The 15,851-nt window shown below is 35.3% G+C and overlaps 1 protein-coding gene across 2 annotated transcripts in view; it reads left to right on the forward strand.

The window, feature by feature from the left end:
• Nucleotides 1-15,851, forward strand: part of CSMD3 (CUB and Sushi multiple domains 3) — a 1,250,820-nt gene that overhangs the window by 942,270 nt on the left and 292,699 nt on the right. For both annotated transcript variants that reach the window (XM_056128239.1, XM_056128292.1), the window contains one exon: nt 1,900-2,094. In XM_056128239.1, coding sequence (XP_055984214.1) covers nt 1,900-2,094 — 195 coding nt within the window. The remainder of the gene's footprint in view (nt 1-1,899; nt 2,095-15,851) is intronic.

The following is a 15,851-nucleotide window of genomic DNA, read 5'->3' on the forward strand; positions in this document are numbered from 1 at the left end:
CAAAACAAAACAAACAAACAAAAAAGCAACAACAAGTCTCATCCCTAAAATTTAATCTTAAAATTTAACCTAATTAAATATGTAACTCTTTGAGCTAACTCTCCAAATCTCCCCCCCCAAATTTTTATTATCTTACTATCTGTTCAGCAAGCAAATGGCAATTTAGGTAAATTATTTGAGATATTCACATCACACAAATAACACTGTCAACTTTTCTGTGTCAAATATTTTTTTCCAAAACTGAAATCATATTTCTGCCAACTGCCTAGATCTTAATGTTAAGACTGTTTAGATGTTTTTTAAATGTCCACACATAATTGCTCTGACATATATAAAAACAAATAGCAATATTATTCACAGACAGCTGATCACACAGAATTTGAGTGATATGTATGCATAATATTTAAATTAATAATTCCCCTCAAAATAGGACTGCCATTACAATTTTATCTCAAGGAAAAAATATGTATTTGTCAATCTTGTATCTCTTCTATAGAAAAGTGAGATGGTTATTAATTCACTGGTATTCCACTAAAACTTCCAAGAAAAAAAAATGAAGAAGGGAAATCTTCAAAAGATAATTATTATGTGGTTAGGCATGAAAAAAGATTAATCTTTTTGAACAGAAATTTCAATTATTCCTTTACCTTCAAGAGACTCAATTTCATGAAGACCAGCTATAATAGTAGGTTACAATTCTACCTGAAAATTTCACTGTGCTTTCTTGTTTAAAGAAATGCTTGTGTGATGTCATCTTCTCAAGCAGAGGCAGAACAATACCTGCAACATTAAGGCCTCATTCTTAGTGATCAAAATTACTATTTTTCCTTTGGATTGCTTTCTGAAAAGTCTTATATAAATATTTCTATTTATATAGAAAGATACAGTTTTTTATTTAAAGCAATTTTTAAAGCGATGTTTGAATACAGATTGCCAAGTGTGTGTGTGTGTGTGTGCGCATGTGTGCATGCGTGTGTGTGTGTGTTGAGTTTGTACATGTGCTTGCACCTTTATGATTGGTAGAAGATAAATTTATTTATCTTAGGATGGAAACTCGGGATTCAGATTAGCAGACTCCCACATTACAGGATAAGATTTCTCTAATGCCTCTCATCTCCCTTTCACCTTGCTATTTTATTGTCTTTCATTACTTGATTTCACTGTCACCTTTTCAGCAAAACTTGAGTGCTTTCTCATATGAAATAACTCAATTAGAATCATTTAACATAGTTATTCCTTAAAATACTGTTTAGCCTATGAGAATATCTTGTTTGTCTACTGTCTTATCCCCAATTATGTTGCTCTTAAGTATTTGTTGGGAACAAAAAAGATAAATTAATTCAGGGGGAAATAAGAAAATTGATTTTTTCAGTTACCTATTTTTTAATTAAAATAGTAAATGTGATGGTGCCAGCTTTTTAACTAAATTAAGAATTGGGAACTTTGACTTTCCTTCAGTAGTGAAATGAACCAAGTACAACAGAGCTCAATAGATTAGAACAGCCAGATTATTTGTATGGAATGGGTATATATCATTTTGCGAAATATCTTTCAAAGAAAGAAATATTAAATTAGTTCTTCTTCTTTTCCAAATTAAATATTTACAGATAAGTTGCATCTCATAACAATTTTAATAGCTATGTGGTTTTCTCTCTCTATATATATAGTATTAATTTTATTGGATTATTTTATTCTTCAATGAAAACCTCCCTTCTCTTACTAATATCAATAAGCAAACTACATGTCAGGGTTAAGGGATTTACACTTTGAGACTTTACATAGAGGGAGATTGGTATTGTTTTCCCTTCTGATTATAGCAAGCAATAAAGAAATATTAATGATTTATAGAAAGAGAACTTTAAAGCAACTAAATGTATATGCATTAACATTGTTTTACAGCAAAACTGCGAGAATCCTGCTTTGATCCAGGAAATATAATGAATGGCACCAGACTTGGAATGGATTATAAATTAGGATCAACAGTAACCTATTATTGTGATGCTGGTTATGTTCTTCAAGGCTATTCAACACTCACTTGTATCATGGGAGATGATGGAAGACCTGGATGGAATAGAGCCCTCCCAAGTTGTCATGGTAAGAAATATGTCTTGCAGAAGTTTTATATTAGAAAGAATCAAGAAACATTTAATACGTCTCTTTATTTTTAAAAATCAATTCTGTAGCCTCCCATCTGCAGATGCATGTAGGCAATATGGAGATTTTAATAAAGGACTTCAAATTTGAATTCATTGGAAAAGTTACTTTTATAAGTTTTATTCCTAGATATCTCCCTAGCAATGTACGTTAGAAAGGAAAACTCACCAAAAGCCCTAGTCTGCCGATTCTAGTCATATGTGTGTGCTCCATACTTAAAGGAGTGTGAAAATATTCAATACCAAAAAAATACTGAGTAAATGAGAAACATACACCAAAATTGACATTTCAACATAGGGAGATAATTATAATATATTAAATATCATAAAATATTGAATATTTATGAATAATAATGGTCATGGAAATATACACGTCTCTAAACATTGGTTTCTTAAAAAGCAACAACCAAAGCAGTCTCTCAGTTAACTCTCAGCAGTAAAATAATCACTCAAAGGCTCAGAAAAATAGAGAAAATTTTAACAATTAGTTTCTAAGCCTATATAATATTGCTAGATCTATTACAATTAGTATTAGTACATGACCTATACCTGGAATTTAGGTTGATAAAGGATTGGATCATTTCTTTTTTGTACGATTTGTTTCTCTTAAATGTTACTTTAAGGGCTGGAGCTATGTACAACGGGTAGGACATTTGCCTTGCACACCACTGACCTGGGTTTTATTTCCAACATCCCATATGTTTCACTGAGCACTGCTAGGAGTAATTCCTAAGTGCATAGCCAGGAAGAACCTCCTTCATTGCCAAGTGTGACTCAAAAAGTCAAAAAAAAAAAGTTTGCTTTAGTCATTTTACAATTTTGCAATACTGTCAATGATTCTGCTGATATTCTGAGCAAAAGAAGACCGCTGGAAGAAAAACTTATCTTAGATAAATTATATTCAATGGAACAAATGAAACATTTTAAATAATGAAGCAATTATTAAAGATAGTGGTGAAACAAAGGCATTGCCTTGATTTGGGGGTATGGATCTTAATAAGATGTTCTAATCATACAAAATTAACAAACTTTTGGTATGATTTTAAAGATGTGTCTCATTTGGCACAAGAGAGAAAGAGTGGGAGTTCCCAATTAACTGTGAAGTAAGTTTTGATGATAATGGTTCAGAAATTCATGAATATATATTTCTAGATAAACATATGGCACATTACTAAAATAATGACTAGTTTTCACTTACTGTACTGGTAACATAAGCTAATTTTAGGCCTTCTAAAACTGTATATCATAGTTAAGCAGAAGGTCCAGCATAGGATGGTTTTGATATTTTTAATTTTAATTTTAAAAATGAAGCATCCTGGGCTGGAGCAATAGCACAGTGGGTAGGGCGTTTGCCTTGCATGTGGCCGACCTGGATTCCATCCCCGGCATTCCATATGGTCCCTCTAGCACTGCCAGTTGTAATTCCTGAGTGCAGAGCTAGGAGTAACCCATGAGCATCACTGGGTGAGACCCAAAAGGAAAAAATATATATATGAAACACCCTAAAGAAATCCATTTTTTTCAAAGATAAATATTTTAATTTACGACCTTTCTTAATTTTATTTCAAGGTGTTTGTGATTAGGCCAGAAAGATAGTACAGCTGATATGGTTCTTACCTTAGAGAAAGTGACCTGGGTTTGATCCACAGCAGCACAAATGGTCCCCAAGCCCAACCAGGAATTATACCTAAGTGTAGAACCAAGAAAAACGGAGCAAAAACACAGAAAATATGAGGGCTGTATGGGACAATGGTGGAAAGAAGCAGATATTGGTAGGGGAGTGGGAGGCAAGGGTTGGTGCTGAAATATTTTATGCAGAAAACCATACTATTAGAATTATTGTAAACCACCATTTAACACACACACACACAAACATATACACACAAACACATACACAAACACGGATTAAAAACATTTAGAAACAAACGTGTCTGTGATGAATACTATAATAAAAACTTTTTCACCAGAATAAAGTAATACTATTCAAATATTGAATGTTTACAAGAGTACAGCTATGGTGAGAACACATATAAGTAAGGCAAGAGAAAAACAATGACCTCACAGTGGAAAGTTACCAGAGATTTCATAGTCAAGTAATTCTGATACATTTTACAAAAACTGACATGAGATGATATCATCTCGGGAAGATTTTCCAAACTATAGGTCACCACCAGTGAGTCATAAAATCTATTATCTGGTTGTGACCAGCATTTAAATAATTGATAAATCAGAAACAAGTAACACAAAAAATTTTACTTCAAAGTACAGAGTAACAATAAATGTAATTTTGTTCACTTTAAGAGCATAAAAATATAGAATAAATATACATATACCTAGACATGTGCACAGATGTGCATTCAAGTATTTTGTATCTGTTTTTATTGATCTAAAGTATTTTTCCTTTTGTTTAATTTTGGGGACACGACCAGCTATGCTCAGGGATGACTCCTGGCTCTGTGCTCAGGGATCACTCCTGGTAGGGCTCAGGGAACCCTATGTAGAGCCAGGGATTGAACCTCAGTCAAGAGTATGCAAGGCAAGCACCCTGCCCACTGTACTATCACTGGGGTCTTTAATATTTCTTAGAAGACATTTAGAAGGAAATGTCTTATAAAAAATATTAGCCACTAATCTCCTGTCTCTCCCGCTCATCTCTCCGTGCTCCCTCTTGCAGACGCATCTCTCATCTCTCCACGTGCCTGCACCTGCATTCTTCCCCTACATTCTTCTCCCTCTGTCCCCCAGATCTCCAGATGTATCAGTCTAAGTTTCTTGCTAGTCTCTTCCCACTCCATCCTGCTGCTCTGTTCTCTCTCTCTCTCTCTCTCTCTCTCTCTCTCTCTCTCTCTCTCTCTCTCTCTCTCCACACCCCGCCCAGTAGCAAAATCAACATAAGGAGCCCTTCCTTTGCCCAAGGGGAAAATAGCACTTAAGGTGTTTTTCTCCTTTCCTGAGTCCAATAATTTAGGCCAATCCAGGCGTATTTTGATGCCAGGGTAGCACATAGCTTACAGCTTGCTCTGGGCCCATCCAGTCCCTAGTTGGGACCCTGCTTTTGGGGATCTAGGAAGTAAGGGCAACTGAGGCTTAAATCAAGAGAACAGAGGTCCAGGACTAAAATATTATTGAGTCAATTAACTTCCAAGTTACAAAAGTGTAGCATTAATTGTTTTCTTGTGCCCATACAAAAAGAAACATTGCTCTGAATTAACTATGCAAAAGACTTAAGGAGAAGAGGAAAGCAATATTTACAGTCAACAAAGCACAAAGAAAGAGGTTACAAGTAAACACAGAGGAATGGGAGCACTGTGATGGGAGTAACTCAATAAACCTAAGCTCCCTGCTGCAAGGTAGAAAGTAACAAACAACGTTATCCTACAGATTCTGCTATCTAATATGCCTGGTTACATTTCATAGTTCTATTAACGTGTTCACTAAATAGAACTTTATGTACATATTTCTTACTATATACATCATTTACCCTCATCAGGCTATCACCTCGCCTCTCTAAAATGGGAATTACTGAAATTCTTTACTTCAAAATGTATTTCTAAGAAAAAGGAAAAAGTAGGTGTCTGCTAAATAATCTCAAAATTACAGATGATGCAAAACCAGTTATGGTCAGAAAAATAAAGTTAACTTAGAGGAGTATCTGTCAAATTTACTGTCAGTAATTATTAAGAAGCCATGACATTTTTGTGAAAAAAAAAATCAGTAGCCTGACACAGGATAACAAAATGTCATGATGGAGAAAGCCCGAGGCATGGTAGAAACTGGTGACCAAAGGATAGTGTAAATTGCAGGGATAAATGATCAAATAGATTGATTTAAATAAATAGATTGATTTAAATTACATGGGGAAGATGAAAGTATAAAACTGTAGCTTGCATTTGCAGAACTTCATATGACACATATGACACATATGACACACATGACACAGGTCATATATAGTCAACTTCAAGATAGACTATAACATATATAAATAAATTCTTTTGAACTGAAAATAATGCAAAGGAAGAATGCTAGCCCTGTTAAATGTGTATTGTTTAATAGTTCTATCTAAGACAGTTTGAAGGGGAGAGCAGACTTAGGTTGAAATACTCTAACTTGCCTTTGACTTAAGGTTAGAAGAAACTTGATTTTGAAATCTGTAAAACAATAATAGTTGTCAACTCAATGGTTTTTTTGTGTAGATTCAATTTACAATCAGAACATATATTGAGAATCTAGTAAAAGTCCTAGTAACTACTGCTTTATTAATGTGATTTTCAACAAAAGATGAAGATTAGGTACCATTATTTATACCTAGAGTTTGTTTTATATTTTAGTTAACTGATATATTTTATCATTTAGTAAAATTAAAATTAATCCATTAATGTCATTATATAAATACCTATAGTCAGTCCTGAAAATAGCAAAGGTGTCAATGTTATTAGGAAATATTTATTGCTATCAGTTTTTATGGATATTAGTAAACTTTTCATTTTTTCTATATATTTTCTCTTTGCTTAAACCCAGGCCTTTCACATCCAACGCATGGGCTCTGCTGCTAAACTTAGTCATATTGTTGTTCAATGAAAGCTTAATGTAGATTATCATGATCAAATAAAATCAAAAAGAAATTAAGACACATTCAAATTAAGCTAGATTACATTGGTGATTTATCCTATAACAGATGAAATATATCCTAAAGCTTTACATATTGAACTTAAACAATACCATTTTTTTAAAAAAGAAAAGTTTGTGGCTAGAGAGACAGTTCAGAGGCTTAAGCACATACCTCACATACAGCTAACCCTCGTTCAGTCTCCAGCACTTCATATGATCCCCTAAGCAATGCCAAGAGTGGCTGAGTGCAGAACCAGGAGTAAACCCTGAACAGCACAATAAGTCTCCAAATTTCCCACACCCCTGAAGAAATCGTGTAGGTTTTTATGTGAACTTGTTTATTCATATATTTGACAATGTCAGTTAAAATAAATCCATATTTTAAACTTGGTTCTATAGCTCACAGTAGGAGAGCTTAATACACGTTAGTTTCTTGGTCAGGTGTACGCATCTGTATTCCTTTCAAATTCATTATCTAGCATTCCAGAATAAATGGTACTGGATGAGCATCAGATTTAACACTTTAACACATATAAAAGCCAAAATTAGTATTGAAGCAGCACTGTAAGAGAGTTACATAAATGTGTTGTTCACAAGGATAGATTGTTTCTATATTTTGAGAGATATATTATATTTAACCAAAATAAACATGAAATAACTAAGAAAATAAAGCGGCCAAAAAAATAGTCACCTCCCCTGAAATTTTATTGTCCTATTCCCAGGCTGAACCTTCTAATTTTTAATTTCAATTGTTTTACTTGACTCTTCCATGATATTGTACAACATATGAAATGACTTCTCACTAGACAAACTTTTGACTATCTATTAATTTGCTAATATAAAAGATAAAGAGTTTTCTCTTTCCTATTTCCTCTTTCTGAGAGAGTGAAATTATTCTTGATTATTCTAGTGATTAGCTCTCTCATCTGTGGATTTGCTTGTGTCTCTCCTTCAAGTTCCATCAGTGTTTGAGAATGAGGGGCTAGTGGCTGTTGGTTTGTATTTAGTAATTGATTGATTGATTGATTGATTGATCGTGCTCCAGAGAAACCCTATATTGTTTTTCCTTATAATGTTGAAAATTCATCAGTTCTTGAAGTATTGGGCAGTAAACGTATCAATCTTTAGCATGTAACACCCTAATGTATACAAGCAGACACCAAATACTTTTAACCTGAAGTGAACCATAAGATTTAACCAAAGTTTGTTCATTTTATAAGACTGATTTGAATCATGGTTAGGATTAAGTGTACATTTTAAATCTGGAGAAAATGTTTTTAAGAGCTTATGTCAGACACTGGGCGATTATATTTGTCAGAAGTAGATACAAAATGATAGCATCCAGTGGTAAGTCCTTCTCAGTGATGAGAAGCCCTGTAGTTTATCTCATAAGAATGTCACATTTATTAAATGATAGCAGGGCACAGTATCTGTACTTGCAATTCACTTTGTGATGAAAAAAGTGATTTGGAAATAATTTATTCTCTCCCTCTCTTCTTATACCTTGAAAAGTATAAGTTGAAACTGAGTTACTTTAGTTGTCTATAGGCATACTGGACTAAAGTAGAAATCATCTATCATGCTTATCTATAATCTGACTCAATATTAAGTAAAGGCAATAAAACACAATGTGAGAGATTCTATACTTTCCTCTTTATATCTGTTGCTTGATTTATTTTACCTAATCTTATCATATATATGTGTATATTTATTTAAAGATATATATATACATATATATATCAACAATTCTACTCTGATCTGAGGCACCAGTCTTCTCTTACCAGTTAACATCTCTTGTATGTATTGTTCTTTTCCTTTTTGTTTTTTAATTGGGTCACTATGAGATCCACAACTATAAAGTTGTTCATGATTGAGTTTTAGTCATTCAATGTTCTAACACTCAACCCTTGACCAGTGTTCATTTCCCATACCAATATCCCTAGTTTCCCTCCCTCCACCCCCACTCAGCCTGCCTCTATGGCAGATACCTCCCCCTCTTTCTCTTTGTCTCTCTGTCTCTCTCTTTCCTTTGGGGCATTGTGGTTTGCAGTAGAGGTACTGAAAGGTTATGATGAATAGTCCTTTCAACACTCAGTTCTTGTCCAAACTGATCATTCCCAATTGTCATTGCTATAGTGGTTTCTTCTCTGTCCTAGTAGACTGTCTTCTTTTGTCTCTGACTTCCCATTCTTCTCTTCTGAACACAACAAAATATCTTTAAAGTATGTATCAGATTTTATGACACATTTACTGAAAATATGCCAAACACAGTAACAACAAAGTCTCCAATGGAGATGTTACTGGCCCGATGGAGCAAATCAATGATCAACGGGAGGGCCTTTACCTTTTACCTTTACCTTACTGAAAATGTTGCCGATAGATTTATCAGTGTGAATAAATGAACTTCGTATTCTTTCTGCCTGTAGTGTTTCCTCCCAGCTTCTCTGGCTGGCACAAAATCACTTCTATTATATGACGTTTTGCCTTCCATGTAGAAAACCTTATTTATCCCTACTTCCCAAACTTCTCAGATTGGAATTATATAAATATATATATATATATATTTATATACACATATATGTGTGTTCACATATATATAGTTTTGAATCAGGATATGCTGATTAAATGTATCTCTGATGTAATAACCAACTCTTAGAATCTTAGAAGTTTTAAGTGATAAATCATTAATCTGGGAGTTATGGACTTAGCACCAGTACAATGTTCTTGTCTCTGTTTCTGTATCAAATAGTGGCCATCATTTGAAGATAATTATAAAGATAAAACCTAGTAGTAAGCATATTTAGAGTGAGAGAAATTTACTACCATGCCATTTACTCTAAAGAATAGAGCTTATCACTTATTCATTCTCTTATTTTTAAGCATTGAAAAGAATCAATCTCATCCGTGGTCTTGCATTATTTAGAGCTAACACATGACTTCAACTTGGACCTGGTTCTTAGTTTAAAATCTAATGAGAAATAGACAAGTAAGGTCCATTGCTAGAAATAAAAGCAGAGTACTATGAGTACAACTTAGCGGTGCATCTGACCTAGATATAAAAGAATATGAGAAAAGTCTTCTATAAGAAAATGATGCATTCATTAAAATCCAAATGTATAACTGAAGGAAACAGGTGAGTCCAATGTGGGAGAGCATAATGTGTTTCACAATTAGGGTTCAGCTTATGTAAACATCTATAAGCCAGAGTAAACAGCAAATGTTAGTTGAATTTAAGCAGCTTAATAGGCCAAGTCCATAGAAACAAGGACTGATAAGAAATAGACTTACTTGAATTGAGCACAGTTTGAAGCTTTGCACATGTAGTGTTCCATGCCTTACTACACATCTGTGAATCAAGAGCTATTCATCTTCTTGTTTTGCAAATTAGGAACCCAGGACAGCGATCCGGGTTCTATAACTTTTCTAGCAATCTTGTTTTTGTGACCAGTTCATAGTCACTGCTTAGCTAATTTTACAGATGATCTTGTATTGCCCTTTTTAATATATGTAGACACTAAGAACATCTGGCATAGTTTATTTCAGTGTTTCCTGGGCAATTGTTTCACATATATATTCAGCATAGTGAGAGATGAGGTTTGGAATTCTCACTTACTATTAAATATTTTCTGAATCTATGTATTAATATTAAGTAAAGAGAAATTCCTACCGATAACTGATATATGTAGTCACATAAAATGCTGTTTTATACAGACCATGAATGCCATAGTAAGTACTCAGTGATAACTCAGTTCTTTGAAACCCAGCAGTGTTATTTTTAATACTGTTGTTTTACTATACTAAAATAAATCCTAGATTCCAGGTGGGGCAATTTAGTAACTCGTGCATTGATGACATCTAATTATACCTGAACATGAATATGTTGAGATTAGACATCGTTGTATTATCTGACACCACTTCTTGTTTCAAATTTTCAGCACTGTGAAATGATAGAAGCTATCAATGAGATCAATTTTACAAGTTAAAAAACATTTTTTAAGAATAGCCCTATCATATAGAGTGAAGAAAACTTCCACCTAGAGAAATATTTGAAAAAGAGTTAAAAGCATATTTAAAATTTTAGCTTATATTAAAGTAATCTCTCATGAGTAATGTAGTATTCCTACTTCTATTTGAATCATAATACTCAAATTTATGGAAAGGTAAATGACTGGATTTTTAATTCACATCTTCAGTTAAAATGACATTCCATTCCTTGGGATATGCCATATTCCAAATGATCTGGAGATTTACCTATTTCTTTTAGATGTGAAACAAATCTTGACCTCCATCTTATTATACATTTATGTAGAGATTATTTAATATAGACTAATATACTGGGTCTGTTACCTTTGGTATCATTTAAATATATAACTAAGATGAAAGATTCATGAAACCAAGTCCTGGTGGTAAGGATTTCAAAGAATCATCAAATATGTGACTTTCACTAATTTCACATAGGATTTTTATTCACAAATGTAATTCATAAAATATGTGTTCTATACAGAAATGGAATGCATTTTGTGAGGAAAAAAGTTGAGGTGGTACTAGTGTAAAAGAAAAGCATATTTCATTTTCTTATGCAAAAAAAAAGGAAAATAGAAGCAAAGCTGATGTAATTGAACACCTGCTATTTTTCAAGCACTCCTAGGTACATTATCACTCCAGTTGGCCTCCTGCATGCTAGTCAAGAGAATCATTAACACTATTAAAAACAAATCCCTGCTATTATGGATTCTTCATTGTTCTATGTAGAATCGCCCATGTAAGGAAGAAATTTGATTGTAAAACCAATGCCTATAATTCAGAGCATATTTTCTTCTGACCGCTGTCTTGAGCTCAACTTCAACCACTTTATTTACCATGAATTTGGCATCTCAGTCACTGTACCATGCTTCTAATGAGTAGCTGTAAGGGCTTTCATTTATACATCGATGCCCTTCTCCACTCTTTAAACTCTGCATTTAAGTCTTTGAACATGCCTTATGAATGTGTCACCAGTTTTTGCAGATGAAAAGAGAGAAAAGTATTTTGAAAATTGAATCAACTCAATGATTTTTTTTATTCTTTGTGGATAAAGAAAATAATATATAACCATCAGTATTATGCGCTTGTAAGATTCAAGGAGTATTAGGGAATGATATTCAAGTTATAAAACAAGAGATCAAGTGATAATAAAATCTTTCCTTCTAGGGAAATAGAAATCCTACTTGCAGTGTTCATTTGACACACTTGAGAAGAACAAAAGACAACTTTAGTATTGAACAAAGATCTCTGGAACACAAGGCACATAGTGTATAAAAGTCACTACAAAGACCAGTCAGAATCTCAAATTTTCAAAGTAAAGAAAGACTAAATAACATGTCTTTTATTTCCTTACGAGAAAAACTGATGTACATTCTATCTTTATATGGTGCATATAAACACTATAACACTGTCTGGGTATGCTTTGTTTGTTTGTTTGTTAGGGCGTTTTGTTGTTTGTTTGGGGACCTTACCTAGCAGTTCTCAGAACTCATCTATGTGCCTAGGAATCACTAATGGCGATGCTCAGGAGACTTGATGGGGTTCTAGAGATCAAACCTATGTCAGCCATATGCAAGCAAATCACCTTACCCACTGCACTTTTTCTTGTCTGTGCTTGTGAACACTCTAAGATAACATTAGAAATATTTACTGTTAAAGGTCAGAAGGCCACAGCCTTGCACTGTAAAAAAAGTTCAAAAGTTTCATGGGGCAGAAGACATAGTACAATTGATAAGGCAATTGCCTTGTGTCGCTGGGTATTAGCCAAACCAACAAACAAACAAAAAAAGATTGACTCTATTAAGTATTCAAGGAAGAACCCAGAAGGGTGGAGAGCAGGGACCAGCAGACTTTATTCCCCTTATTAATCAGAGAAATATGATTAATCATGGCAACATTTTATTCTTACATTTAGAGAAACATTAATTCTTAATGAGATCGCTTAATAAGATATATACATTAGAGGGGGAAAAATTCAAGCTTTCTCTACAAATAGACTCCTTGTCTCCAATCCCAATCCACAAATCCAGTTACTTATGCCATGGAAGAGTCAGTGAGTAAATCTCAACCATATTCTGGCTATGGTTCAAAAGAACCTAAAACCTAAGTTAGCTCTAAACATTGATGTTTTGCCCCAAATTTCAACCTGAGCTTTAGCATCTTTCTAATAATTCAATGTTCAAGATGAAACATTGGTATCAATATTGTTAGGAAGAAACAGAAACCACAAAAACAATGTAACTATAGTTTTTCAGATTGTGGCAGGTCAAAAGAACATTTTCTTTCCTAATGTCCCTGTAAAGTAAAAGGAGACCGGAAATGACAGCAAGAGGAAGTGATTTGGAAGAATTTACTGAACATAAGGTGTTTTATTTTGTTTACTTTTAAGACACTGATGAAACCTATGGACCTTAAATCATTTTTAGCATATAAAATGAAATAAATCCCATATATTTGAAAAGAAACCAATTGTGTTAAACAAAGTAATTAGAGGGTTATAAGTCTGCCATTTAAGTTTCTTTGGTTTACTATGTTTTTTTAAATAATGTCTTACATTATATGTTCTAATATGTCACTGTCACTGTCATCCCATTGTTCATCAATTTGCTCAAGTGGGCACCAGTAATGTCTCCATTCATCCCAGTCCTGAAATTTTAGCAGCTTCTCCTTACTCGTCCTTCCCAACGCTGCCGTATTTGGAGGCTCTTTCAGGGTCAGGGGAATGAGACCCGTTATTGTTACTGTTTTTGGCATATCGAATATACCACAGGTAGCTTGCCAGGCTCTGCTGTGTGGGCGGGATACCCTCTATAGCTTGTTGGGCTCACCAAGGGGGCAGGAGAGCCTGCAGTTCTAATATGTAGGTTTCATAACTATTGCACTGTAGCGCTGTCCTCCCATTGTTCATCAATTTGCTCAAGTGGGCACCAGTAATGTCTACATTGTAAGAATTATTACTGTTGTTGTTACTGTTTTTAGCATATCAAATATGCCATAGAGAGCTTGCCAACCTCTGCCATATGGGGAGGATACTGTCCATAGCTTACCAGTCTCTCCAAGAGGGACAGAGGAATCAAACCCTGGTCAGCTGGCTGCATGCAAGGCAAATGCCTTACCCGCTGTGTTCTCACTCCAAACCTCATAACTGTTATGTTTACTAATATTAATATAAGCAACCATTTAAAATATTTACAAGGATAATGCAGAGAAGCTCTGTCCCTGGGTCCGCCGAGCCTGGAGTCCAAGGTCTCAGAGAGTTCCACTTATCTTGTTCTGTGGGTCTTCAGTTGTGCGTGGGTCTCGGCCGGAGCTGCCGCGCGGGTCCGGAAAGCGTCCTGGAGTGTGGCGATGGCTGGGTAGTGGAAGTAGTGGAGCTAGAGAAGTTCTATAAAGAAGACCACACCTTCTACACCTTCTACAAGATCATTGTGGGTGATTTTAATGCCAAGATAGGACCGAGAAGATCAGCTGAAGAACTTCACATCAGGACCCATGGCCTAGAATGGAACGAACAGGGTGAGAGACTGTCTGAGTTCATCATGTCGACCAAGACCATTCATGGTAACTCACAGTTCCAGAAGGCAGAATCTAAATGATGGACATGGGAGTCTCCCGGTGGACGATTCCACAACGAAATAGACCACATCATATTCAATCGACGGTTTTGCCTGACTGATGTCGCTGTTGTCCCAAAATTTCGAACGGGATCGGACCACCGTCTCCTTCATGCAAAATTCTACTTCACAGAGCGGGGAGAAAGGGCTGCAAAGTTCAAAAAGAGAACTCCCAGAATGACCACCAACTGGGAACTCTTTGGTACTATTGCGGCAACATGGGAAGATGCCATTGTTGACAACATTGACGAGGAATACGATCGACTGGTTCAGCACCTCCATGAATGTGCGAGGAACGCCAAGAGAGAGATAGCCACAAAAAGTCGCCTATCTTCGAAAACTCTTGAGCTAATTCGCCAGCGTGGTTTGGCGCATGCCTCAGGCAACCGCAAGCTAACGTCCGAACTTGCAAAGCAGTGCAGAGATGTGATCAAGGAAGACCTCAAAGAGAGAAGAGCAGAAGTACTGGTAGATGCGGCAGAAGCCGGGAAAAGTATTCGTAACGCCCGCCTGTCCTTCGCCAACTATAAGACCAAGATGACTGCCCTCCGATGTCCTGATGGATCCATCACATCCTCCAGAACGGCAATGGAGAAGATTATCCATGACTTCTACTCAAATCTCTTCGATAGCCATGTCCACTTGCCGACATACCAAATTCCACAGGATGGGTATGTCGTTCCTAACGTTCTCCCTTCCGAAATCCGACACGCCATTTCGTTGGTAAAGAAGCAAACAGCACCCTCCCAAACTTCAAACTGTACTACAAAGCAGTAATAATTAAAACAGCATGGTACTGGAACAAAGGCAGAACTGCAGACCAATGGAACAGGGTTGAATACACTGACATCTCTCCTCAATCATATGCTCATCTAATCTTTGATAAAGGTGCAAGTAATGTGAAGTGGAGTAAGGAAAGCCTCTTTAATAAATTGTGTTGGCATCACTGAACGGCTACATGCAAAAAAATAGGCTAAGAACTCTGCTTAACACCATGTACAAAAGTAAGATCAAAATGGATTAAAGACCTCAACATCAGACCAGAAACCATAAGGTACATTGAAGATAAAGTTGGCAAAACCCTCCATGACATTGAAGCTAATGGTATCTTCAAAGATGCCACGCCACTGGCCGAGCAAGTGAAAACAGAGATAGATAAATGGGACTATCTTAAACTAAGAAGCTTCTGCACCTCCAAAGAAACAGTGAGCAAAATACAAAGACAGTCTACAGAATGGGAAAGGATATTCGCCGAATACACATCTGACAAGGGGTTGATATCCAGAATATACAAAATACTGGTTAAACTCCACAAGAAGAAAACATCCAACCCCATCCAAAAATGGGGCAATGAAATGAACAGAAACTTTCTCAAAGAAGAAATCCGAATGGCAAAAAAGCACATGAGAAAATGCTCTACATCATTAATCATCAGGGAGATACAGATCAAAAC

Source organism: Sorex fumeus, unplaced genomic scaffold, assembly GCF_029834395.1.
Source record: "Sorex fumeus unplaced genomic scaffold, SorFum_2.1 ptg000002l, whole genome shotgun sequence".
Taxonomy (NCBI): domain Eukaryota; kingdom Metazoa; phylum Chordata; class Mammalia; order Eulipotyphla; family Soricidae; genus Sorex; species Sorex fumeus.